Source organism: Grammomys surdaster, unplaced genomic scaffold, assembly GCF_004785775.1.
Source record: "Grammomys surdaster isolate TR1022 unplaced genomic scaffold, NIH_TR_1.0 126133, whole genome shotgun sequence".
Classification (NCBI taxonomy): Eukaryota; Metazoa; Chordata; class Mammalia; order Rodentia; family Muridae; genus Grammomys; species Grammomys surdaster.
This window is the reverse complement of record NW_021620941.1, coordinates 4328914-4355563: the sequence shown is the minus strand read 5'-3', so window position 1 is coordinate 4355563 and position 26650 is coordinate 4328914. Positions and strand designations below refer to the sequence as shown.

Sequence of the window (26650 nt, the reverse complement as noted above, 5' to 3'; positions counted from 1 at the left end):
GGTACTGGAGTTGTGGATGGTTGAGAACCACCATGTGTGCTGGGAATTGAATCCATGTTCTCAATAAGAGCAACCAACATGTGCTCAACTGGTGACCCAACTCATCTCTCCAACCTCAAGCCCCTAGGTGTGCTCTGTAGTACCCATCCACCATTACCAACCAAAACCCACCAATGAATAAAAAGCAAAGCTTGCTCTTCAGAGGGCTCCTTCTAGCTGGCACTGGCCTGAGTTCTGGCCTTGACTCTTCTCTTGCTTTCCTATTCCTGTGAAAACACATCATGACGAAGGCAATTTAAAAAACTGTTTAGTTTGGCTTATTCTTTCAGGGGGTTAGAGTTCATAACTGTGGACCACAGAGCACAGAGCTCATGTCTGGATCCACACTGGGAGGCATTGAAGGAACACCAGGAATCATGAGGTTTTTGGAACCCCCAAGCCTGCACCAGTGAATATCTCCACTAGTAAAGACATCTAATTCTTCCCAAGCAGTTTCAACACCTCATAGTCAAATACATGAGTCTGTGGAGGCCATTCTCATTCAGAAAACTATAGCATCTCAGCCACTAGAATCCAAGTCCACATTTCCAGAGATTGGGGCTGGAGACAGTTCAATGCTTAAACACTGTGTGAGGTGGAGGACCCACGCAGGAGGCAAAGAACCAGGCGGGCTGGAGAAATGCAGTTAAGGTTGCCTACTGTTCTTGCCCACATCAGCTGGCAACCAGCAGGAACTCAGTGCAGCTCCTTTGACATACCTCGGGCCTTAGAAGGCACCTACAATCACATGTACATTTACATGCAAGTTGAAAACAAGTAGACCTTTTGCTTTGTTTTGTTTTGTTTTTTGAGACAAGGTTTCTCTGGGTAGCCCTGGCTGTCCTGGAAGTCACTCTATAGACCAGGCTGGCCTCGAACTCAGAAATCCTCCTGTCTCTGCCTCCCAAGTGCTGGGATTAAAGGCGTGCGCCACCACCGCCCGGCAGTATACCTTTTTCTTAAGAGACAGGGTCCCACCATATAGCTCTGGGTGGCCTGGAACTTATGTAGACCAGCCTGGTCTTCAACTCAGATGCCCTGGCTCTGCCTCTCATGTCCTGAGATTGAAGGCATGCACCACTATGCCCGGGCTCCCAAACAATTTCTCAAACAGTTGTCAGACTTAGACCACCACAAGCATGCACGGGTACCTAAGTAATTCCTGTTTCATTTTCCGAACTAGTGTAAGCTCTGCACCAGTGTTGAGCTGTATAAGCTGTTTTGACAGAAATAACTTGGGAGTCCATTCCTAGGAAATTTTTCATAGCCAGGCCCTTTCCTGGCTGTCCTGGAACTCACTCTGTAGATGAGGTTGACCTCGAACTCAAGACATCTGCTTGCCTCTGCCTCCTGAGTGCTGGGATTAAAGTTGTGTAATGCTACATCTGGATTATTCCTGGGTCTCTTGTATTAACGTTTGTTAATTATTGGAAGTCCAAAGATTTGTTTTAGAAAACAAAAAAGTATGTATGTGTTACCACCGCCCGGCTTCTCTGGAGGTTCTTAACCCACCTCAAACCTCTGTTACGGACTCATGAGCAGTAGACGGGACAAAAAAGCGCAGAGCATCGTCTGGGCAGTTATGACTGTGAGAAATTACAATGAGAGTCATCCGTGTATGGCCGCTTGGCGCTTGGCCGCAATTCTGCATTCTTGCTCGGGCCTGGGCGAGGCGTTCACGAGTGGGCAGGGCGCTGCTGACGGGCAGGGTCTGCGACCGTTAGGGACGAGGCTGCGCCGGATGTGGGGCGGACAACCCGGAAGCGGAAGGCGGTGCCTCCTCGGCGGCGGATTCGAGGGTTTGTTGTCAGTAGTAAGTATCAGCTGGTGGCCTGCCATGCCGTCCGATGGTCGCTGCTGGGAAACTCTGAGGGCGCTCCGCAACTCCAGCAAAGGCCGCCTGCGCTACGACCGCGAGTGGCTGCTGCGCTATGAGGTAAGCGGCGGCCGGCAGCCCGCGTTTAACAGGCTTCCTAGAGACCGCGATGGAGGACCGGGCGTGGCGACGGGCCGCGGTCCTTTATCTTCTGCATTAACTTATTTGCTTAGGCCCTCAGCTGTTGAGTATTACATGTAATAAAGTCTTAGACTTTCCAGTGGACATACAAATAGGTTTAACCTTCTTCTCTTTAGGATGTTTTGGAAGAATGCATGTCTCTTCCCAAACTGTCTTCTTACTCTGGATGGGTGGTAGATCACATCTTACCCAACACCTCACGGCACACGCAAGAGAATGCTCCTTCTTCTGATAATTCACCGTCCTCTGGATCTGCTTCAGGCCTGTACCAATCCTCACTACTTAAGTCTCCTGTCAGAAGTAGCCCACAATCTCCTTCACCCTCAACACCCGATGGAGCCCAGGTAAGGTATAACTTGCTTAAGACAAAACACCTGTTGGCTGCAAAGCTGAAATGTTTAGTCACATGACAGTGACTTAGGTAACAGTTGTTTCCCATTGCAGATAATTGTATTTACCATTTCACCCATTGTTTGTGGAGCCAGAAATCAACTTTGGGTCTTGATTCTCAGAGGTCTTCATCTTGGGTTGTGAGGCGGTGTCCCTCATTGGCCTGGAGCTCATCAACTAGAATTAATATTAACTGACCAGTAATCCCAGAAATCCTCCTGTCTCCTCTTCTCCAGTGCTGAAATTATAAGTACATGCCACTATGCCATTTTATATGGATTGTGACCATCAAACCTTAGGCCTTCCTGCCTGTACTTTACTCATTAAGCTATCTTCCCAGCACAAAAAGAAACACCAGTTTATTAAAAAGAACCAGTGTAACACCTGGTGCGACGGTGCACACCTTTAATTGCAGCACTTGGGAGGCAGAGACAGGTGGGTCCCTGTGAATTCAAGGTCAGCCTGCTCTACAGAGCAAATTCTAGGCCAGCCAGGGCTACATAATGAAGACTCTGTCTAAACAAAACAAAAAGTATTGTGCTTCTTGGCCTTTTGAGGAAGATCGAATGTAAATGAGTTAGGGCCAGGAATGGGGAGAGGGAGGAACAACATAACAAAGTTGCTGTGATAATAGACAGTGTTCCCTGTTTACTGTTCTCATTGGCAGCATTTAGAGCAGGACCTAAAGATGAGGTAGACTAAAGTTTCATAAAATAGCTAACTTTATTCAGAGCATCAGACAATTTATAGTCTGAGGGAAAAGTCACCTGGGTACAGTATTCAATCACAAGGACTGGTTTTTCCATAGATGAATGTAAACAAATATTAACCAGTTGTAACAAAAAATCCAAATTAAACTCATCCCTGTCTGCTACATGTAGGAGGGGACAGAGCATATTCTGAGAACACCTCTGTGTTTTGAAGAAACTGAGGTCACAAGACTCTTGTCTTGTTTTCTTGGAGTTTTCTCACAAGTACTTAGAATTCTCGTACAACTCTATTCTCAGACTATTCTGATACTAATCTAAATTATTTTCATTATTCGTGGCTTATAAATTTAATACTGGTTCGTAAGTTGGGTGTGTTAAGAGTTTCGACTTCAAATGTCTGTCAGAGGAGTCTGTGTTGAACTTTCCCCCACCCCCCTCCGTGGCAACATTGAAAGGTGAAGCTTTGGGAAATGAATCATTATCTTCAGGGAGCTATACATCGATGGGTCATAGTCTCGTACTTTATCGGTGGAAATAGTAGATAGTGCTAAGCTGCAGGTACTGGGTCCTTGTCAACTAAATATAATCCCTGGCCCTTTCCTCTCTCTCCTGCTTTCCAGCCACTTCAAGGTGGCTTCTTTTCTCTACCACATGCCTCTGCTGTCAGGTTCTGCCTTAACACAGCTCAGAACCAGGGAACAAGCGAGTCCAGAGACCATGTACAGAAACCTCTGAATTGCGAGCCAAAAGAAATCTTCTTTTGGATAATTTTTTAGGAGAACACTAGAAAACTATGCTGACAGAAGGCCAACAAGGACGTGCTCTTTGTCTCTAAGAGCCAGCATGAGTTTACCATGTTCTAAGCTTACGTATTTATTCATCTTCTCTTAGAGCGCACATGAGTCCCCGTTCTTGGAACCTAGTGCACCTCAGTCCTCCCGGGCCATCAAAGTGGAAGGTTGCATCCGAATGTACGAATTGGCACACAGAATGAGAGGAACTGTAAGTGAGACCATGGATCAGGGAGGCTTGACACTAAAGAGCCACCTTTCAGGAGATTCTCTGGGGAGAATACTCACCGGATGCTAATCATGATCTGCCACTGACGGCTCACTTTGGGAGGTTGTGTGACAGTGAACTCTAAGTGAAGTCTGGTTGCATTTTCTGGCAGGTAGAAGTTTAAGGTCAATTTTAGCTACAGACAAGTTTGAGACCAGCATGGGATACATGAAATCCTGTCTCAAAAAAAGATAGACAGAGGGGCTGGAGAGATGGCTCAGTGGTTAAGAGCACTGACTGCTCTTCCAGAGGTCCTGAGTTCAATTCCCAGCAACCACACGGTGGCTCACAACCATCCGTAATGAGATTTGATGCCCTCTTCTGGTGTGTCTGAAGACAGCTACAGTGTACTCATAAGTAAAATAAATAAATCTTTAAAAAAAAAAAAAAGATAGAAAATCCATTCAAGGACAAGTGCTCGCACACAGAGCTTGGTAGGCAAGCAGCTGACTCCATGCTCTGGAGTCTTCTGTGTTTTATGGACGGAGGTAGAGGTCTAGGAGCCGACGAGCCAGGAGGCTGTGGCACAGCAGAAACAGATACTAACCCTTTCCAGGAGGGCCTGAGGCAGTGGCAGGAGGAGCAAGAGAGGAAGGTGCGAGCCCTCTCAGAGATGGCATCCGAGCAGCTGAAGAGGTTTGACGAGCTGAAGGATCTGAAGCTGCATAAGGAGTTCCAGGACTTACAGGAAGTGATGGAGAAGAGGTGAGTCCTCCTGAGCATCTGCTGCAGACAGTCCTTAAACACCACAGTAACATAGGCAAAGAAGCTTCCAGTCTGGAGAAGTGTCCAGCCTTAGAGGAGGCCTAATGTGACAGCAAGGGAGGTGGGAAAGGTCTCGGGGAACACCCCTCATCCTGCCTTGTTTATCAGTACCAGAGAAGCCCTGGGCCACCAGGAGAAGCTGAAAGCTGAACATCGTCACAGAGCCAAGGTCAGTGCATGGGACACTCGACATGATTGTGTTGGTCTCCAGCCTCCTGAGGGTTCATCAGTCCATTAGCAGAGTCCTTCTGGAGACCCTGGTCCATGAGTGTGCTCCTGGATAGTGGCTCCTGTAGTTTTACTCGTTCACTACTGGGACCAACCCCCCCCCACCCCCCAGGACAGAGGGGAAAGGGTATTGTTTCAGCTCCTGGTTTTACATGGCTCAGAAAGCCTCTGCTCTCTGAGTTTCTCTTTTCTCCTTCTTAGAGTTCAGCCTGTACCACCCACATGCAAGGACGCCCTCCCCCTTTGTTGATCCTCCCTAAAAAAATGTCCTCAGAAAGCTGTAGAGGGATGATTGTTACTCTCATAGCTTCTTTTCCAGCCAATGAAGCTGAAAGTTGCAATTAATGCAATTAACTTACTTATCTATTGACCCTGGGGGAGTTTCTTTCCTGAGCCCACCTGTGAAAAGATGTAACTCTGAACAGCGTGGAGAGGGACAGCCCACCCCCACCCTCAGTGACTCAGTGGCCCTTTCAGTAGATTCTGAACCTAAAGCTTCGGGAGGCAGAGCAGCAGCGTGTGAGGCAGGCAGAGCAGGAGCAGCTTCGGAAGGAGGAAGGCCAGGTCCGTCTGCGCAGCCTGTATACCTTGCAAGAGGAGGTCCTGCAACTCAACCAGCAGCTGGATGCCTCTAATCAGCACAAAGACCTGCTGAATGTGGACCTGGCTGCCTTCCAGACCCGGGGCAACCAGCTGTGTGGCCTCATCTCCGGAATCATTCGCACCACTTTGGAGGTAAGGGATTACAGAATTACAGTTTGAGGTTAGAAACAAAGCTGCATACACTCCAATGTGTTTTCCCGGGCAGTGCTGGCACACATCTTTAATCCCAGAACTTGGGAGGCAGAGGCAGGCAGATCTCTGAGTCTGAGACAAGCTTAGTCTACAGAGTGAGTTCCAGGACAACCAGGGCTACACAGAGAAACCCTGTTTCTAAGAACAAACAAAAAAGATGAAAATAAATAAATAATGCCTGCCTATGGGAGGGAAATACCAGTTGTCCCGTGATAGTCGGGCCAGAGCTGAAGTGGTTGCTCATTGGTAAAGAGTTTGCCCAGCTCACAGAGCTTCCTGATAATGTAGCAAGTAAGAGATATAAATACATTAAAATAAAGATTTAATTTTCATATCTTCATCTTATTCTATATTTTATATTTACCTGTAAATCCAGCGACAGAAGAACCATTAATTAGAATGGAAGAAGGAAGTGAGTATTTGACAGTAAACACAAGATGAACTGGAGTGAGGAAAGGGAGTACCCATTTATCTGAGCATGTGAAAAATGTAAAGATACTACAAATTAGGAAATAATGACCACATACACTAAGATTTGATGTCCTTCATTCAAAAAAAGTACTCCTGCAGTTTGTGCAGAAGGACAAACTGTTGTCGCTTTCTCTCTCCTACAAGAGAACATGAGTGAAGCACTGGGCAGGTGGCTCTAAAAGCCGGAACAGGACTTGCCAGACGGCTAGCACTCACAGGCCTTGCACCTGGGCCTGGTGAACCCTAGCTCCCACCCTGACAAGATGGCAGGGAAGGAGCTAACTTGCAAGAGTTGTTTGACTTTTCATAGCTGTGCCTACACACACACACACACACACACACACACACACACACACTAACCACTAACACCAAAAACAAACTCTGAAATACAACTTCCAAATACGTATGAATGAATTACCACTAATAGAGTTTTAAAAATTACAACTACTTATTCCTGAGGCAGTATCGCTCAGGCTGGCCCCTTAGTGCCCCCACCAGCCTGTCAGTGCTGGACTGCAGACCCACACCAGCACACCGAGCTAAAACCAGCATGTTTAACCAGCATATTGTCACAACCCCCGCCAGTTTGTTGTCCTTTTAGATTTTATTATGGGTGTGTGTGTGTTCATGTATGTACACTTGTGTGGGTTTCCACAGAGGCTAGTTCTGGACCAAGAGTTACAGGTGGTTGTGAGCTAGGAACCACTCAGGTCCTCTGCAGAAGCAGCACTGCTCCTCACTGCTGAGCCATTTCTCAAGCCCATTCTTGTTTTTTTTTGGGGGGGGGGGAGGGATTTTTGTTTGTTTGTTTTGTTGTTTTGTCTTGTTCTAGGGTCTTACTGTGTAGCTCAGCATGGCTTGGGGATTGAGAGCTAGGACTGCTGGTGTATGACACAGTGTACTTGGTTTTGTCACAGGCTTTTTTAAAGACTGCTCTGAGCAGTGTTGCTGAAAGCTTCAGAATGTCCTGGGTGGCTGCTGTGGGGTGCTGACTATGATAAACCTGGTGTCATGTTGTGTGTACATGTTTAGAAATTACAGGAGAATTTTGTTTGGGTCAGTGCTCTCCTCTCTCTATGGGGGGGTTCCAGGTATCAAATTCAGGGTGTCATAAGAGTTGTGAAGCAAGTACCTTTACCCACTGGGCTATCTCAATGGCTCGCTCTTTCTTCCTTGCCTCCCCTCCCCTCTTCTCCCCTCTTCTCCCCTCTTCTCCCCTCCCCTCTCCTCCCCTCTCCTCTTTGAAACCAAAACTTACTGTGTAGCTCTGGCTGGTCTTAGAATTGCAGCAGTCTTCCTGCTTCTGCCTCTCAGGTGCTAGTATTGCAGGCACGAGACACCATTCCCAGCTCTTGGTTAGTGAATCCTTAAGAGAACAGGAAGTTAGTAGGTACCAACATTTGACCATGTATACTCACTGTTCCAACTGGTCCACTTTAGAAATGTACTGTCTGTAGTATGACTTAGCCCCACAAGGGTGTATTCAGGAAGTCTAAGTATTGTCTTTCACTCTGACAGAGTGGATATCCCACACTAGAGAACCAAGCTGAGGCTGAGAGAGCCCTTCAGGAAATGCGAGACCTCCTCTCAAATTTGGAGCAGGCGATCACTAGAGCCTCTGAAATGAAGAAGAAGGATGAGGAGAAGGCCCGGGTCAAACTGGAGGAGTCACAGGTGCTGCAGGGGCCAGGGCCTCCTACCCAGACCTCTGCACCCAGCCCAAGTCCAGTAGGGACACAGAATGAAGGTGGGTTGTGGTGCAATCCTTTAAAGTGTTAGGATATTTTTTTTTTTTAAAAAAAGCAAAATCAAATGTGAATGTGTCACACTATAGGACTCCCCAGTTCATCAGAACTCTTACCTAATGTGTTACATACAGTTTGGGTTGATCTGGAACCAGTTCTAGATTCTACATTTTGTGCAGGACTTGAAAAGCCTGTCTCCATCTAGCTAGGGTGGTATTCCAAGTATCGCTACTGCTAAGCATTTGTTTGTTTGGTTTGGTTTTTGGGGACAGGGTTTTGTTGTGTAGCCCTGGCTATCCTGGGACTTACTTGTGACCAGGTTGGCCTTGAACTCGAAGAGATCACCTGCTTCTGACCAGAATGCAAAGATTAAAGGTATATACCATGATCAGCCTGAGTATTTTATTTTAAAAGAATTGTTTACGATTTACTTAGTTTTTGTTTATGTGTACGAGTGTTTTGCCTGCATTATATATGTCCAGCACATATGTACACATGTGCTCACAGAGACCAGAAGAGAGCACTGAAGTTACAGGGAGTTGGGAGTCACCATGTGGATGCTGTTGTCCAGATACCTATGCAACTGCTCTTTAAAAAAAAAAAAAATTTTAGAGGATTTTATTTACTGTGTGAATCTGCTGAACTACAGTCTATCTAGCCCCACTTCTATGTATTTTAATAATATGTACAGATATCCTTGTTTAATATGTTTGAGGGTCTGTAGTGACAATTTTGGAGTTTTGGTTTCTTTAAAATACAGAAATATTATGGTTTTGTTTTTTTGTTTTTGTTTTTTTTTTGTTTTGTTTTGTTTTTTTAAATCCCAGGCGTGGGATATGGGGCTGCTTCAAATTGGCCACACCAGCTGACTGTGATTTTGCCAGCTACAGATAGTTTCTGTGATTGTGTGATGTTTGGAATTCTGGGGACTTTAAAAAGGATATATAAATGCTGGCTGTTGTTGGCTGTGGTTTGTTAAGTAGTTGTGTCCCAAGAAGAAAAACAAATTAGATATCCTGCTGGTGGAGATCAAACCTGCCCTGAGGAACTCGACACCCCTAAGCAGCAGGAAGCAGTCTAACAGTGTCTCCCCCTTTAGGGATCTCTTTCCTTTCCACTCTATCCTTTTTCTCTCCTATCTAGTGTTAGGGGTTAGAAAAATGGAAAAAAGAAGAATCTCCCAATGTAGCAAAAGTCTGGCTACAGGGGTTGCCGTAGCAATGTGTTTAGAGCAGATAGTCAAATCTGTTTCTACTTATTACAGCAGTGTGACCTGGACAAGCAACCTTTCCATGCCTGTTTCTTTTTTTTCTTTCTTTTTTTTAAAAGTTTTTATTTATTTATTTATTATATGTAAGTACATAGTAGCTGTCTTCAGACATCTCATTACAGATGGCTGTCAGCCACCATGTGGTTGCTGGGATTTGAACTCAGGACCTCCAGAAGAGCAGTCAGTGCTCTTAACCGCCAAGCCATCTCACCAGCCCTCCATGCCTGTTTCTTGTTAAATGGAAAAAGTGTTAGTATCTCCTCTAGTGTGATTGTGACACTGAAGCAGGCAATGCATAGTGTAGTACTTAGAACAGCCCTAGTTCAGATGCCATGTTACATAAGTTCACTGCCACTAAGGCCTGTCTTTTGTTCTCAGACCTACAGGTGAAGGTACAAGATAGTACGATGCAGTGGTATCAGCAGCTTCAGGATGCTTCTGCCAAATGTGTGTTGGCCTTTGAGGACCTGACCAACAGCAAGGATAGTCAGGTAGAGGAAAGATGGGTAGCCCACAGCCTGATGTTGTAAAAGAGTGTACTTGGTCTGTCCTGTTCCCTCATTCTATTAGCATGTGCTCAGCTCTGCACAACCCCACTTAACAAGTCACTATTCTTTTGGCAGACCAAAAAGATAAAGATGGACTTGCAGAAGGCAGCCACCATTCCAGTGAGCCAGATCTCCACCATCGCAGGTGGGTCAGATGGGTGAGAATATTGTCCTTCACTTCGTTGTCTTATTTTTGCAAACTCTGATAGCTGTGAGGTTCTTACACAGTGTATGTTCAAGGCTAGAGAATATGCCTTAGTGGTAGGGCACTTGACAAGTATATGCAAGAGCTTGGGTTACACACACACACACACACACACACACACACGTTCAAATGTATGTTGCATCCTGTTTTTTTTTTCTTCAAACAGAAGATAGCTGGGTCTAGTAGTATAGACCTATAATCCCAGCTGGTTGAGGGGAGGCCGAGGCTGTAGGATCACAAGTTCAACTACAGCCTGTATGAAGTGCATCTCAATGAGACCCTATCTTAAAAGGCGAAAGCCAGAAGACACCTGGATGGAGCTATTGTAGAACACTCAGGTGCATGCTAGGCCTAGCTAACTGAATCCTTAGTACCACAGAAAAAAAAAAAGAAATGTTTGTTGACTCTTGTTTAGAGGGGTTCAAATAATTTTATTGAGGAGCTGGAAGCTGGGGACCTGGGGAAGGTGCTGCAGAGGTGCTGCAGGGGACAAAGAAACCACTGACCAGTTTTTATTTATTGTGGTTTTAGAGGTTGATGTTTTGGGCTAGTGTCTCCTACCACTGAGCTACTAATTCTAATTTGTTATTGAGGTAGTAGACCACTGTGTAGTTCAGGCTGTCTTTGAATTCATCTTAGCCTCCTGGGTGTTCTTGAGTTCAGACATGTGCCACAACACTGGGCTTCTGTGAAGTCTGTGTTTATGTGACTGAGTGTGAGTGCAGATGCCTGTGGAGGCCAGAAGAGGGCCCCAGTCCCTTGGAGTCTGTGAGCTGCCTCATGTGGGTGCTAGGAATGAGCTCTGGCCCTCATGCTTGACCAGCAGTTGCTCTTAACCACTGAGCCATCTTTCAGCCCTGATTCATTTTTTGTAAGTTATGGATTAATGGTAAATTATTTATAATAATTTACATAATTGCTTGGGGGTTGCTTTGGAGTAGGGTCTTACTACATTGCCCTGGGTGTTCTGGAACTCACTCTGTAGACCAGGCTGGGATTAAAGGCGTACGTTACCATGGCTGGTTTTGTTTACTTGTATTTTTGAAGTGGTTCTGGCAGTTTAACAGAGGGCTTTGTATTGACATGCTAGCAAAGTCTTTTCCAGTAAGCACACTGTGGCCCCCAGCCCTGGGATGGCTTTTTGGTTCTCATGAAAAGAACTTGGGAGGAAGATAGGAGAACACCCACATAGAAGTCACTTATAATCTTAGCTTTTCCCCTGTTTGTCCTGTTTTAGCTCTCCAAACGTTAAGACTGACATATTGGTCCTCTCCCTTAGTAGAAAACAAAGCTGGACAAAGAAAGACGCATTAGAGCCAGGGCTCAGGTTCACACAGCTGGAGATGAGGCCTCTAGATTCCAGGCTGTACCAACGAGAAATAGGAGAGCAGCTAGAGGGACTTCCTGCTTACTGTGTGCCCCAGTGCCCTCTCAACTTGTTGCCAAAAAAAGCACAGGAATGTTGGAGATTGTGCCCTCTAGGCCACTTGTCCAAGCTTTCTTCCTACCCTTTGTTGCCTGGATTTCTTTGTGTAATAGGGCAGAGTATAAACAAACACATAGCTGCTGGAGGGCTAAAGTGCTGTTTTCCTTGTCAGTGACAGCAGAGGGCTGACTGCTGTCTCTGGCTTTTCCTTATCCCTTCCCCTTGTCCCTAGTCTTACTTCAGCCACACAGGAAACAGAAGCAGCGTGAACTTCTCAGACTGTGTTTTCTTAGTCAGTTTTAGAGACTGAGGTGGCCTTCCTGCACTAGTCTTGTAAAAGCCTTTGTTCCCGTCCTCTGTCACCTGCAGACTCTGTGCATTGTCGTTCCCTTCCTGAGCTGGGCTCCTTTTGCAGTTTCTTTCCCTCAGCCTTTAAAAGTGGCTCATGGCCCAGCATTGGTTCCCTTGTTCTTGTGTTCAGGCTCTAGTCCAGCCAGTGTCTGCATTTGGACTACAAGCTTCCTTCTGAGACAGCTGCATGACACTCCTCCCTGGGCCCTGCCACCTCTCCTTTATGAATTCTTCAGTCTCACAGAGTGACTGTAGTACTTCCTAGGGGCCTGCAGTCACCCCACAGTTCTGTTTATCACTTGTAACCCCCATGGTGTCAAATGTTACTTTTATACCAGTGCCTCCTAACTCAGTTCTGGTTCGTTCTTTTTCTCTAAGCTTCAGAGTCTCCAGTACTATTAGGAACTTCTCTGCCTAGATGTGTTTCACCTCCTTCCTAACTAGTTTATCTTCTCTGTCCCTCTTTTCCTTCTCTTTCCTTTAAGTAGCCAGTAGTCTGATAGACGTCAGGCATGTTTGCTGGGAACTGGAAACAGTCCGCTTGTCTGTGTCTGTTCTGTGGGGAGCCTGCTGAGACCAGCATGCTCTGGAATTAGTGCTTGATAAGGTTAAATGAGCAGAAGAAAAAGAACTCGATTCTTCTCACGGAAAGTGGCTGATAATAACGAACAGTGTAGGGGAGATTTCTAAGTGGACATGGGCTAGTAGGCACGGAAGCCACATCTGACAGAGTTATGCCTGAGACCTGGACTTGTTATGGCCTTGGAAGCTCTTGGTAACAGTGGTAGTAGGAGTGTCCTGGGAAGACGGGAGGTGCAGAGAAGCAGACATATTTAACATCCAAGGAAGTTCTTATGTTGTAGAATTGCTCATCCTGTCGTTTCTTCGATGTCGTCTTAAGTCATTTTTGATTTCTTCCTATATCTCTGGTTTAAGGGATATTTTTGAGTCATTAGTAAAAGTATCACTTCTGAAGGGATTAGGAACATGATATTTTCAGCTGGAGATGCTGGTTAATTAAACCTGATAATAGGTGCTAGAGTAATGAAAACAAATTCTGATCTGCCTAAGCACAGGGAAGAACAATGTTTGTCCTGACAATAGTTGACAGCACTGTATCCGAGAGCACAGCAGCAGTGGCAGGAAGGAGGAACTGTAGAGACCGTCTCCAGCCCCATTTCACAGATCGCTCAACTCTGGTCCAGGCATCAAGTCAGAGGCTCCAGTAGGCAGTGTTGCAGGAACAGCCACCTCAAGGACTCCCCCGTCTTCTAACTGTAGCTGCTGAGGGGTTTGGAGCCCATGAGTTCTTTGTTCTACATACTTATTAGTAAATGTGGGTGTCAGCTCTGCATTCCTACAGCAGACCTGTGAGGTGGTAGATTTATAAACGTGAGGTTAGTTTGGCCTGTGGTTTTAGAGGTCTTGCTTTGTGCTGTTAGCCCTGTTGCTTTCGGCACATCATGATGAGGACCCTGGGCAAGAGTCATGGACTTGGAAGCTGGGAAATGAAAACAAATGGGACATAGGTCCCTAGACTTGTTCCTTCAAGGGTCTGTCTCATCTGAACACCTCACTCCAGGCCCCTCCTCTTAGAAGTTACCTCTTGCTAGTGCCATGCTCAGGACCAAGGCTGTGCCTCATGGAGCTCTGGTGAGCAGTTAAAGTGTCCACCAAGTAGTGGACAATGAAAAATTCAAACCATGCCGGGAGTTTACTTCTGGGTCTCTAAGGGTGAAAGAATGCCAGCCCCAGAGAAAGAGGCATCTGCCAAAGCAGAAATTCAGACCCTTAAAGCTCTTGCATGTTCACCTGTGCATGCCTGTGTGAGGCCAGAGATTGACTGGCTATCTTCCTCTGTAGCACTCTGCTTGTTTGCTTCCTTCCTTCCTTCTTTCCTTTCTTCTTTCCTTTCTTGGTAGATTTATTATTTATGTGTGCAAGTGTTTTGCCTGCGTGTCTCTGTACCATGTATGTGTCTCGTGCCCAGGAGGCTGGAACAGGATATTGGATCCCCGAAATGGAATTATGCACAGTTGTAGACTGTCTTGTTGGTGCTGGGAATCAAACCTGGGTCCTGAGGAAGAGCAGCCACTTCTTGTAACCACTGAGTCAACTCTCTAACATCTATTTGTTTATTTTTAAAGATTTATTTTTAATTATGTGTAGGTATGTGCAAGTAAGTGAAGTGTCCTCAAAGGCCAGAGGCATCAGATCTCCCTGGAGCTGGGTGGGTGTGAGACACCCACCATGGGTGCTGGGAATCAAATTCAGATCCTCCACAAAAGCAGCATGTGTTCATAATTGCTGAACCATCTCTCTAGTTCCTCCACCTTGTTCAGTGAGACAAGGTCTCTCACTGAACCTGGAAATTAACATTTTGGCTAGACTGGCTGGTGAGTGGGTCCCTGGGATCTACATGGCTCCATCCTCCTAGTGGTGGGGTTAAAAGCCTGTGTTGTCACACTCGGAGTTCATGTGGGTGCTAGGGATTCAAGCTCAGTTCATGCTTGTGCGGCAAGTACTCCATCCCCTGAGCCGTCTCCCCAGCCCTTGGTTATATGTCTATCTGCAATAGAGTTGGTGCTTAGATTCTAAGCTTCTATACAAATGGATTTCTGTAGGGGCTCTGCTTTGTCACCGCATTGTGGAAGAGACTGACATGAGGTTGTAGGTTGTGACAAGGTCTCATGTAGACTAAGCTGGTTTCAAGGCTTACTCCATGGCCTAGGCTAGCCTTGAGTTCCTGATGTCTTTGCCCCTTTCCCAAGTGCTAGAAATAGAATAGGTGTGCACCACCATGTCCAGCTGGAGCTTCATCTTTTTATTGCTTTTTCTTTCCTGCCCAGGTTCAAAGCTGAAGGAGGTCTTTGACAAGATCCATAGCCTGCTCTCTGGAAAGCCTGTCCAATCTGGTGGGCGTTCCGTGTCTGTCACTCTTAACCCTCAGGGGCTGGACTTTGTCCAGTACAAACTGGCAGAGAAATTTGTGGTGAGGAACCTTGTTGTCAGAGGTATGGGTAGAAGAAGCTGGTAGACAGTACTGAGCCCGGCTGTGATACTAATTTGAAATTGTTCCCATCTTTATGTTCCTAGAAACAAGGGGAGGAGGAAGTGGCCTCTCACCATGAAGCGGCATTCCCCATTGCAGTGGTGGCATCTGGCATCTGGATGCTCCACCCCAAAGTGGGGGACCTCATCCTCGCTCATCTCCACAAGAAGTGTCCATACTCGGTCCCCTTCTACCCAGCTCTCAAGGAAGGGATGGCTTTGGAGGATTATCAACGGTGAAATGGTTTTCTCTCTCACTCAGTCTGGGGAAAGTAGTAGCATCAGAATCCAAATGTGTTCTCACTCTTGCCTACAGCTCCTTCTCCATACTGTTAAATGTCCTGTCTGATAACATTACTGGCAAGTGAGGTTCAGGTTAGCCTGGGCTACATAGCAAGAACCTTGTTTCACAGAAAAGGATAAAAAAGTAATGTCTTTCATGCAAACTGGACATCTTTTAGGATTTGTAGATTTGGGGTGATAATTGATAATCACTATGGCTTACTAGAACGAATACTGGATCTGGGATCCAGGAGTTTAGAATTTATTCATCTAATGACTTTGCAAAATAGCGTAAGCCATTTAAATCTCACTGAGAAGATGTCTTAGTTAGGGTTACTGTTGCTGTGATGAAACCATAACCACAAGTGACTTGGGTAGGAAAGAGTTTATTTCACTCACAATTCCAAGTCATAGTCCATCCTGGACAGTAGGCAGCAGGGCAGGAACTCCAGCAGAGCAGGAGCAAACACCAGCAGAGCAGGAACTGGAGGAAGGAACAGATGCAGAGGCCATGGAGGAGTGCTGCTTCCTGGCTTGCTCAGCCTGCTTTCTCACAATACCCAGGACTACTAGCCCAGGGGTGGCACCACCCACAATTTCCTGAGCCCTTCCTTATCAATCAGTAATTAACAAAATGTCTTACAGGCTTGTCTATAGCTATTTTATGGAGGTATTTTCTCAGTTGAAGTTCCCTTTCTAAGTTGACTCTGGCTTTGTCAGGTTGATGTGAAACTAGCCAGCACCTAAGCAGTTTTATTTTATTTTATTTATTTTATTTTATGAGTTCTCTATCTATATGTACACCTGCATGCCAGAAGAGGGCATCAGATCACATTATAGATGAGTATGAGCCACTTTGTGGCTGCTAGGAATTGAACTCCAGATCTTTGGAAGAGCAGACTTAACTGCAGAGCCTTCTCTCCAGCCCTGAAGCAGTTTTTTCTTAGTTGTGAGTATTCACTGGTGGGTTTGCAGAGCTTTTATACAGAAATTTGATCATGGATGCCAGTGCTTTGTGCAGGTATATTATTAATATGTAATAATGATACAAAGTGTGACTAGTAGTACCTTTAGCCATAGAAGAAAGAAACCTCTTTGCCACCCTCATTTTGATGGCAGTGTTCTGAGTGTTATCTTCACACATAGGCTGCTTGGCTACCAAGTGACAGATTCCAAGGTTGAGCAACAGGACAACTTTCTAAAACGAATGTCTGGGATGATCCGTCTGTATGCCGCCATCATCCAGCTCCAGTGGCCATATGGAAACCGGCAGGAGGTAGGGAGACCGGGCAGCCTTTGTGACTCAGCTCTCTGTTAACTGGGACAGACAGTTTTCATGGAGAAAACATCTACTGCTTGGTGGGTTAGCACAGTTGTTAGAGCTTTCAGAGCTTACTTTCCCTTGGTGCAGTTTCTTTTGGAGCCTCACCATGGCAGAAGCACGCTCAGTGCGAAGTTGCTTATGGCAACTGGCTTTTCCAAAAAGGGGATGGGAGTGGGGGAAGGCATTCCCAGTATCCCGTTCAAGGGTATGTCTGTCCTCATGACCTCACTTCCTCCAGCTGGGCTCAGCCTCCTAAAGGTCTCACACTTGAGATAGTGTCACAGCTTGAAACCAGTCCTGTGACTCGGCCTTTGAGAGCTCTGGCAAGCTGTCCTGTAGAGAGGCTGTGCTGTGGAATAATGAGGTAAAGAGAACGGCAGCCTCATGGCTGTATTTAGAGAATGGCAGCCTCATGGCTGTATTTAGAGAAGTGGATGTTGAGTTGTAGGCTACTTTTTTGAATCAACAAAAAAGTTCAGTAGCTTCCTCAGCTGAGGCCATAAAGAACTAATCTTAGAACAGATTCTATTTCAAGACATTTATAAAGGTTTCAGCCAGCTGTGATGTGCTGCCTATAATCCCAACACTCAGGAAGTTGTAGCAGAAGAATTGCAAGTTCTAGATCACTCTGGATTGCACAGTGTGACCCTGTCACTACAATACCAAAATCAGACAAAAAGTGTGCTGTGGGGAGGCATAATGACACAGCTTTAATCCCAGCACTCAGGAAACAGGCAATGAGTTCAAGGCCAGCCAATGCCTAACGCCAGTGAAACTCTGTCTCGAAACAAAAACAAACCCACAAAAAACAGAATCAAGATCAACACAAAGAAAGTCAGGTGAGGTGGTTTTACTCATATGCTTCCATCTTGGGAAAGTGGGCCAGGGAGGATTGCTGTGAGTTTGAGGTCAGCCTGGGCTACATAGTTAAGACCTCATTTGAAAAAAAAAAGTCAGTAATGATATTGACTATGGACTCCCTGAACAGGACATCAGATATCATGTCATATTTCACAGGAACCTTGTAAAGTTTCTGTGAGAGCCTGGAAGCAGATCATAATATTTCCAAAAACAGTTTCTTTAGCTTTTAGTCTTTGCATTCTGCCTTGTATACATGGGTCAGATGGTCTTGGGGTTCCTGACTGGGGGCTGAGTGGTTATATTGAGAGTGTATGCTGTGCAGACAATGAGATGAAGTCATGACACAGCTGCTTTGCTTCCAGGCTCATCCTCATGGCCTAAATCATGGCTGGCGCTGGTTGGCACAGATCTTAAACATGGAGCCTCTCTCAGATGTGACAGCCACTCTCCTGTTTGACTTCTTGGAGGTAATTCCATTATTAAATGAGAGAAAGCGGTGGTTGAGGTGGTCTCGGGACTCAGGGAGAAATGAATAGGACGCAGCATAGAGATGGAGTCAAGCGCTGAACAAGATTAAGTAAGTATGCTCCTGTTGCCAGCTTTTCCTGAGTCTGGAGACAAACCTAGTGTCCTTTTTTTTCTCCCTCTCACTAGCCTTGACTTCTCTTTCTCTTAGTCTAGGATGTACCATTTTTTTCCCCTCTTTATGTTTGTGGGGTCCCTGCAGGCTTACAGCTGGTAAGGAGAGCGATTCAGGTGAGGGAAGAATGAAATTCAATTCAGCCAGACTTAGGTAACTGGTACTAGGCCAAGACTTCTCAGAGTCTGACATCAGCTGCTGTATTTTTGCCATATTTAAGCATAGCACAATTCCGGAAAAAAAAGTTTTCAGGTAACAGTTACCAGAGCCCTGTGAGTACAAGATTGAAACTCTTACGGCTTCATCCATAAGATGGATTGTCATTGACATAGAAACAGTGCTCAAGGTAAGGCTCTAGGGAGAAATGACTGAGGTAAAGATAATCCCTGAGGGAGTCCAAATTGGCCTGGCCCAGAGGTAACACAGAGGAAACTTAGGCTGTTGATATTTCTCACAAGGATAAGTTTTATGGTCTAGAAGTAATAAGGTTTACAGGGAAAGGGTATTGGATAAGTAAAAGGTAAGTTCTGGAAGATATAGCCTGAGCCTGGCTCATCAGACAGCCAGTGATCACCAGGCTGTAAATGATGTCCGTTCCCAGTGTTCTAGACAGAGGACAGGTTACGCATCTCTTTCCTTTGGAGGATACCTGCAAGTTTAACTTTCCTGGCTTCTCCAGTGCATATCTGTGTGTACAAGCACTTTTTGCCCTCTAAAATAATGCACATCCCAGCCTAAGCAAAAAGCAGACTTCACTTTAGGGATATAGAATTGAGTAGTAGAACCATAGTAGACTGCAGATGAATCTCCTGAGACCTTGGAAACAGGAACTAGATCACCAGGCACCAACACAGTCTCCCTGGCTCTAGTCTTCCATAAATATTCTTGCTTCGTAAGCCACTTTCCTTGCTTTGTGCACTGTGAAGATGCTGGGCTGTCACTCAGGCTGTTTCTTTACCCAGTGTGGTGGGATCAGTATCCCATCTCATTCATGTTTTCCAGGAAGAAATGCAAGCTTAGGTAAGGTATTTCCCTCCCTGGAAGCATCATACATTTCTGCCCTTGAGGAACCACTACTATAACTCTCTGGGCTGGAACTTGTATGTGGACCAAGCTGTCTGGGAACTAAGATCCACTTCTCTTTGCCTCCTGGGTAATAGGATCCAAGGCACGTATCACCACCCCCAGCTAAAGGGCCAGTTCTGAGATAAGCTTCAGGGAGCTGGGCATGGGACTCCGCGGTTGTAATCCCAGCACACAGGAGCCACAACAGGGGGATCACAAGTTTGAGACCAGCCTGGGCTACCTAATAAGACCTTGCCTCAAATTAATGAATGTGAGGGTTTATGCCCTGACAAATCTGAGGGCCTGCCGGGCAGTGGTGGTACACGCCTTTAATCCCAGCCCTTGGGAGGCAGAGGCAGGCAGATTTCTGAGTTCCAGGCCCGCCTGGTCTACAGAGTGAGTTCCAGGACAGCCAGGACTACACAGAGAAACCCTGTCTCGGGGGGAAAAAACAAAAAACAAAAACCAGACAAATCTAAGGGCCTTAGGCCTGTAATTCTAATAGTCCCTAGTTAGCTTATAACTCCTGACATTATGGCACGTTAATACAGATCCTGAGTCTTTGAGACGAGGAGCATTCTGGAATCCTTTTAGGACTTGGAGGGATGCCATCCCTTCAGAAAGGTTCTGTTCAGTACAGTATAAGAAGTATTCATTAAGCCTTGACAGTTGACTTAAGTGGAAGTGTATAATAAATTAGAAGAAAGTTAAATTTTGTTTGTTTTGGTTTTTCAAGACAGGGTTTCTCTGTAGCTCTGGCTGCCCTGGAACTCACTCTGTAGATCTATCTTGGTCTTGAACTCAGAGATCCACCAGCCTCTGCCTCCAGAGTGCTGGGATTAAAAGTGTGCCCCACTGCCCAGCTGGATTTTTCTTTAATGTCACAGATAGACTTGGGGCCTTTGGCCTGAAGACAATGCTCACAAGTGAACTACCTCTCTGCGCATAGAAAGTTGGGTCTTTTCCACCCATCCCCTAGTCAGCTAAGTGACATCGTGGCTAAGATATTTTGATAGGAGGGACAGGCAAAGGAGTGATTGTCTTTCTCTCTTGAGTCAGTGTTTGTTTTCTGCTCCCACAGTTCTTACTTTTCCTCTAGGTGTGTGGCAATGCCCTCATGAGGCAGTACCAGGTCCAGTTCTGGAAGACGATACTTCTCATCCAAGAGGACTACTTGCCCAGGTACAGGCTTGTTGAGCAGACCACTGGGGCGTTTGTAGGTAATGCCTGAAAACCAGGCACCGTGAATTCTAAAGGACTTGCACAAGAAGTATGTATATATAAAAGTATGTATATATAAAAAAATTATTTTTTCTAGGTTGAGTTTTTATTTTTGACTTTCTCTTGTTCGTTTTGTTTTGTGAGAGAGTCTTTGTAGCCCAGACTGCCCCAGAGCTCTTCTCAGTTTTCCTGTCTTGGCTGTTTTCTTATTTTTAATTTTTATTTATTCTTCTATTATACAATATATCCCCTCTGCAACTTCCCCTCCCTCTACTCCTCTTAGTCCCCCCACCTCCCTTCTCCCTGGGATCCACTTCCTGCCCCTGGGCTCCCCCCCAGAGAAGAGGATGCCTCCCAGGGACTGAATATGGTATAACAAGATACAAAAACCAGGCAGAAACCTTTATATCAAGGCTGGCTGAGGTAACCCAGTAGGTGGAAGAGGCCCAAGAGCAGGCAAAGAGCCAGACACCCTCAGTCCCACTGTCAGGAGCCCCCCCAAACCTCCAAGCCAACAAGCATAACATGTATATGCAGAAGACCTAATGGAGACCATGCAGGCTCCATGATTGTTGTTTCAGTCTCTGTGAGCCCCCATGCTTACTTCATCACTAGGGCCATGCTCTCCCACAGTGTCTTTGACCTCTCTGGCTTCTACAATTCCTCCTTCCCCCTCTTCTGGGGGGTTTCTTGAGCTCTGAAGGGAGGAACCTAATAAGAGATCTCCAGCTTGGGCTCTGTCTCTGCCCAATGTTTGCCTGTGGGTCTTGCACATGCTATATTTTAAAGTTATATTTGATTGTTTATTAGGGCCATGGGAGGGTCAGGGATGTACATACAATGGTGTGCACACAGTAACTGTGGGTGGGATGGTGGGACAAGCACATGCCATGGTGTGCACACAGTAACTGGGTGGGAGGGTGGGACATGCACATGCCATGGTGTGCACACAGTAACTGGGTGGGAGGGTGGGACATGCACATGCCATGGTGTGCACACAGTAACTGGTTTTCCTTCCATCATATGGAATCAAGCTCAGGTTAAATCAAGCTTGATGACAAGAACTTTAACCCCTGCTGAGCCATCTTACGACCAGTGTGGTATTTTTGACTTAAGTGAAAAATGAGATAGTGTTAGTGGTTGAACATGTGCCTAGCATGAGCAGGGGTCTAGGTTTGCTCCTCACGATGGGTATGGGTATCTGCTTAAAGATAATATGGCTAGGCGGTAGTGGCGCATGCCTGTAGTCCCAGCACTTGGGAAGCTGAGGCCAGCCTGGTCTACAGAGTGAGTTCTCAGGACAGCTGGGGCTACACAGACAAACCCTATCTGGAAAACAAAAACAAAAAAGAAAGAGATCTTTCTGTTCATCCTTTCCTTTCCTTTCCTTTTTTTGTAATCATTTATTTTTGGGGCTAGAGAAATGGCCCAGTGGTTGGGAGCACTGGATGTTCCTCTAGAGGACCCACATGGCAGATTACTACTGTCTGTAACTCCAGTTCTAGGGGATCTGTGGCACCAGATAAGTATGTGGTGCACACATACACACACAAATTTACACACGGCGTATGCAAGTGCCCTTAGAGGCCAGAGGAGTGGGAGCGTCCCCCACTCCCCTTCCAGCTAGAGTCACTGGCCATTGTGAACCATCCTTCATGGTGCTGTGCTAAGAATTGAACTTGGGTCTTCTGCAAGACCAGTCAGTGCTCTTAACACCATCTTTTTTCTTTAATATTTGAGGAAATAATTTTGGTTTTGGGTTTTTTTATTGTTGTTGTTGTTTCGTCTTGGGTTTTGTTTTGTTTATTTTGTTCTTTGACACAGGGTTTCTCTGTGAAGCCCTGGTTGTTATGAACTCGCTTTGTAGACCAGGCTGGCCTCAAACTCAAAGGTTTGTTTCTATCTGTGTCCTGAGTGCTGGGATTAAAGGTGTGCACTGCCAGACCTGGTTGAGTAAGTGATTTTGAAATTCAAAGAAAATATCTGTTATTGTTTCTTATTAAAATTTATTCATTTTTATTTCATGTGCATTGGTGTTTTGACTGCATGTATATCTGTGTGAAGGTGTCAGAGCCCCTGGTACTAGAGTTATAGACAGTTGTGAGCTACTATTGGGAATTGAACCTGGGTCCTCTGGAAGAGAAGCCAGTTCTCTTAATAGCTAGGCCTGTCCATCCCCTAAATACTGTTTCTTAAGGAAAAGTATAAATTAGGAAGATGTTGAAATAAGATATTTGCTGTTGGGTATTGGTGCTAGCGCACTTATCTAGTACGTAGTGTACACGCACGCATCTGTGTGCACACATGGTCATGGTCAAAACTGTTGAAAGTGGTATACACACGCATGCGTGCATGCATGCACATGGTCAAAATATATTGTTTTTTTTTTTAAGGAGTGATTTAAAGATCTTACTCTGTAGACCAGAATGTGTGTGTGTGTGCACATGTTCATGTTCATGTGTGTAATTTGGAGCACACGTGCACGTGTAAGTCAGAAGTCAGCGCTGGGTTTTCTGTCGCTCTTCATTATTTTTTGGGACAATGTCTCATAAACCTAGAACTCTCTGACTTGCTCACACTGGCTGGCCGCCGAGCCCCAGGGGTCCTTTTGTTGCTGTCTTCAAGCTCTAGGCTCATTAGTGCATGCCCCTAGATCTGGCCTTGTGTGTCTATGCTGGGGTGGAACTCAGTGCTTCATGCTTATGCAGAATGTTGCACTTTACCAACTCAGCCATTTTTGTTTTGTCTGTTTGAGAAAGGGTCTCATTCTCTAGCCTAGGCTAAACTTGAAATATACTATGTAGCCAAAGGTGACACTGAATTCCTGCTGCTCCTGCCTCTTATGTGCAAAAGATTACTGGTGTATGCTCCCATGCCTGGGTCTGGTATGTTTAAATATTCTTTCTAAACTCCCATATTATCTGAGATGATGATTGCAAGTAGTCATGAACTGAACCACTGAGGTGAGTTCATCCAGAAGTTGGTTGGAGAAACTGGTCTGCCTACCAGATTGCCTGAATGTTCTGGGGTCCACCTATCCACTTTGAAAAACTCTTCTAAATACACTGGGGTTCCAGGTACGGGGAGGCCTTGGCAGCACTCATCCTACATGCTAAGATCTCAGATGACAGCAGTTATCCTCCTCCTTTGTCCCTTTGGAAGAATGGTGAGAACCACGTGAAAGAGCAGCTTGCATTCTTCAGAAGAGTCAGTAGATGTGGTCCTCATCTGATGGAGTGTTGAGATGCATCATGGGAATGACTCACAAGTCTCTTTGTTTCTCCACCTATAGAATTGAAGCCATCACGAGCTCAGGACAGATGGGTTCTTTCATACGTCTGAAGCAGTTCTTGGAGGTAAGATGTTCTATTTCAGCATGCCCTAACTGCAGCCTGAGACTAACTTGTGTCCTGTAGTGTCGGACCTCCAGACCTGGTGTTGTCTCCTGTTTGCCCACACTTTTTTTTTAATCCCCTTGTCTTTTAGACCAAACTACATCATTTCATCCCCACATCCCACTCTGCACACCTCCTTTCAGGCTGCTGTCCTAAGAGAATAGTAAGCTGTATACAATGAATCTCTGACAAACTTACCTTTTCCTTGTCAGCCAGTTTCCCTGTCTCTCTCAGGTGTAGGAACTATTCAGTGTGGCTAGTAAGTCCATGGGATAGTGTTCCACGTTCAGTTGGAGTCTTCCTCTGTTTCCAAGTACCACTTGGGTGACTTTTTAAAAGGTTTATTTTAACAGGTCATCTAGAGCTCTGTAGCAGGTCTGTGAGGTAGCCCACTGACAGCTTGCTTCTAGGAGGCTCTAAAATAGTAGTGCTGGCAGATGAGGCCATGCTCTGGGAAATGGGTGGGCAGGCCTAATAACTATCCCTATTTTATTTTAGTCTTCCACAGACCCATCAGGTTTTTTTCTTTTTGTCCCCTGGCACCTCCTTTTGTCTGTTCTTTCCTTGGTCTGGGCCTTGTTCCTCAGCATACTCCCATTGTCACCTGCTAGACAAATTTGTCAGTAACTCATCCTCTTTATGTTTCATGTCCAGAAATGTCTGCAACGCAGGGAGATTCCTGTCCCCAGAGGCTTTCTGACATCCTCCTTTTGGCGCTCTTGATGTCCTCCATCACACTGTGTGGCAAGAGGGGCAACAATAAAGCAACTGAGACAGTGGGTTTGGAAGAATCATGTCAGATTGAAAAATTTGTCTGTGTTTTTATATATCTGTGCCATGTGAATGAGGCTTGTATAGTCATAGCCTTCTGTTTCTTGTCAGGTTTGGTAGTTCTATAGGTGTCACAGACAGATATAGAACTGGCCTTTCTAATTTTCACAAGTACAAGAAGAGGTAAGAAGGGGCACTTAGCACTTGGCTGCACCCTTTGTCTCTAGTGTCTTTCAGGAAATTGGTGATCCTTTATCTGCTTAACTATAGTAAGCATGTAGTGAGCCCAGTGTTTTCCCTCCATGCTGCTCCACTCCTGTTCATACACACACTTAGAAAGAGTAAACCTCCTAAGCATCTCTTTAAAGTACCAGGTAATGTTTGCAGTCTGGGGATGAAGTCATAGACTTTATGCTGTGTGGCTTGTGGAGTACACATATGTTCAGAAGACGTGTATGGTGTTGGTATCGACTGAACCCCAGAGTGCATCAAGGTATTGCGTATATGGATCATGACTGGGAACGTGCACTGTAGAGTACTGCCTGTCTTCTTGATTTGGAATTTGGTCCCTGGAAGGCTGAGGATGCTGTGCTAGAATATGGAACCTTTTTGTTGTTTTTCCAACAAGAATTAAGATGGACTGGCATAGGCTTTCGGTGTAAGCGGAAGGTCATCAGCAGTGAATGCACTGGTGTTTAGGAGGAGCTGACTCTCTCAGATGGACGTTGGTATCTGTTTTACAAACAGACTGACTCTGCTGCAGAAGTTGAGTCTCAGCTCAAGCTGCGCAGGCCTCGTGTACTGGGCACTCTCACTCGTACTCTGGAATGGCCTAAGCATTTTAATTGTGGACTAGAGTTCCCAAAAAGGTGAAATAAAGCTTGAATTTTTAAAAATCTTGTGCTAATATGTGGTTACCTCGACATTATTTGTGACCTGTGTATGAGCTGTGTATGTCACATGGACATGACTACAGGATGAAATAGGGAATATATGGCTCTTCCTCTTTGTCTTCTTGACTTTCATCTTGGAAAAACTGGTCTGTATCATCCCTTTTTTTAAAATGGGGTTCCAGTAACTGACTTTGATCTAGCAAGAGGGTTTATGTTATAGCATCACATAATGTGCAGAGCCCGTGGGCTCCAGCTGCAGTGCTCCTCCCCAGGAAGAGAGGTGAGAATAGTTCAGTCCGCTGATATTACAGAACAGCGTAATCACTTGGGTTGGGTGGCTAGACTGCATTCATTTTTGTTTTGTAACCTGGTTATGTCTCGCCTCTTAACTGCACACCTCCATTTACAGAACAAAGAAATTGTCGCTGCTGTGCCTGGTAGCAGATTTGGGGGTGGAGTTTCTCTTGTATGTCCTGGAACTTGTCTCCCTTACTTGCAGGGCTACCTGGCAGGGTCCACAGAGAATGGTGTCCTTATAGCCTCCTGCCACTTGCTCTTTCTGTCTACCCAAGCCTTGCAGATGACATCTGTTTTCCACAAACCATGGCAGGGAACAGGGTGGGATGTACCAACTTTAGCATAAAGGAGCGGATGGGCACAGTCCTTCCTCAGTCAGCAAATAGAGGCTGTGCAGGTTTCAGAAAGGCATTGCTTCTAGACACTACTACTCTCCACTAGAAAATTGGCCTGTTCTAACTGGAAATCTGGTGCTAAATGAATGGGCCCACTCAAGCTGTGCAGCCCACAGTTTGCAGAACCTTAGCAGGACCCCATGGCGCTGTGGCTCTCCACCCTGTCACAGTGTCGTCGTCGCTAAGTGTACATGGGAAGTTCTATATGTGGGCAAGTTCCTCTGTCAAAAATAAAATGAGAGGCTGGGAATGGTGCCGTGTGCAGATGGTCCCAGCACTGAGACGCTGAGGGAGGAAGATTGAGACAGCAAGGTCTGCCTGGACAACATAACAGGTACGAGCCGGAGCTGGGCTACAGTCAGACTCTGTCTCAAACAGATACAGTGTAAGGTTAGGGTAGTAACATGTACCAAAGTCCACTCTGCTCAGGAGGCTG

At 45.7% G+C, this 26650-nt stretch overlaps 1 protein-coding gene across 1 annotated transcript; it reads left to right on the top strand.

The window, feature by feature from the left end:
* The first annotated feature begins 1820 nt into the window (after positions 1-1820).
* Positions 1821-25525, top strand: Gle1 (GLE1 RNA export mediator). Its single transcript, XM_028757062.1, has 16 exons — positions 1821-1975; positions 2173-2400; positions 4048-4158; positions 4772-4920; positions 5089-5149; positions 5689-5943; positions 7993-8221; positions 9868-9980; positions 10113-10182; positions 14869-15011; positions 15116-15306; positions 16499-16628; positions 17900-18004; positions 20342-20424; positions 23756-23819; positions 24513-25525. The coding sequence occupies exons 1-16, from the start codon at positions 1877-1879 to the stop codon at positions 24579-24581; spliced, it is 2100 nt and encodes a 699-aa protein (XP_028612895.1). The 5' UTR covers positions 1821-1876; the 3' UTR covers positions 24582-25525.
* The last annotated feature ends 1125 nt before the right edge of the window (positions 25526-26650 follow it).

What these genes read in the sequence shown, in the direction of transcription:
- Gle1 (XM_028757062.1), top strand. Translation starts at nt 1,877, where the DNA reads ATGCCGTCCGATGGTCGCTGCTGGGAAACTCTGAGGGCGCTCCGCAAC. An exon ending in GCTTTGGAGGATTATCAACG is followed by an intron (nt 15,307 to 16,498) that starts GTGAAATGGTTT and finishes CTTCACACATAG; the next exon opens with GCTGCTTGGCTACCAAGTGA. An exon ending in GTCTGAAGCAGTTCTTGGAG is followed by an intron (nt 23,820 to 24,512) that starts GTAAGATGTTCT and finishes TTTCATGTCCAG; the next exon opens with AAATGTCTGCAACGCAGGGA.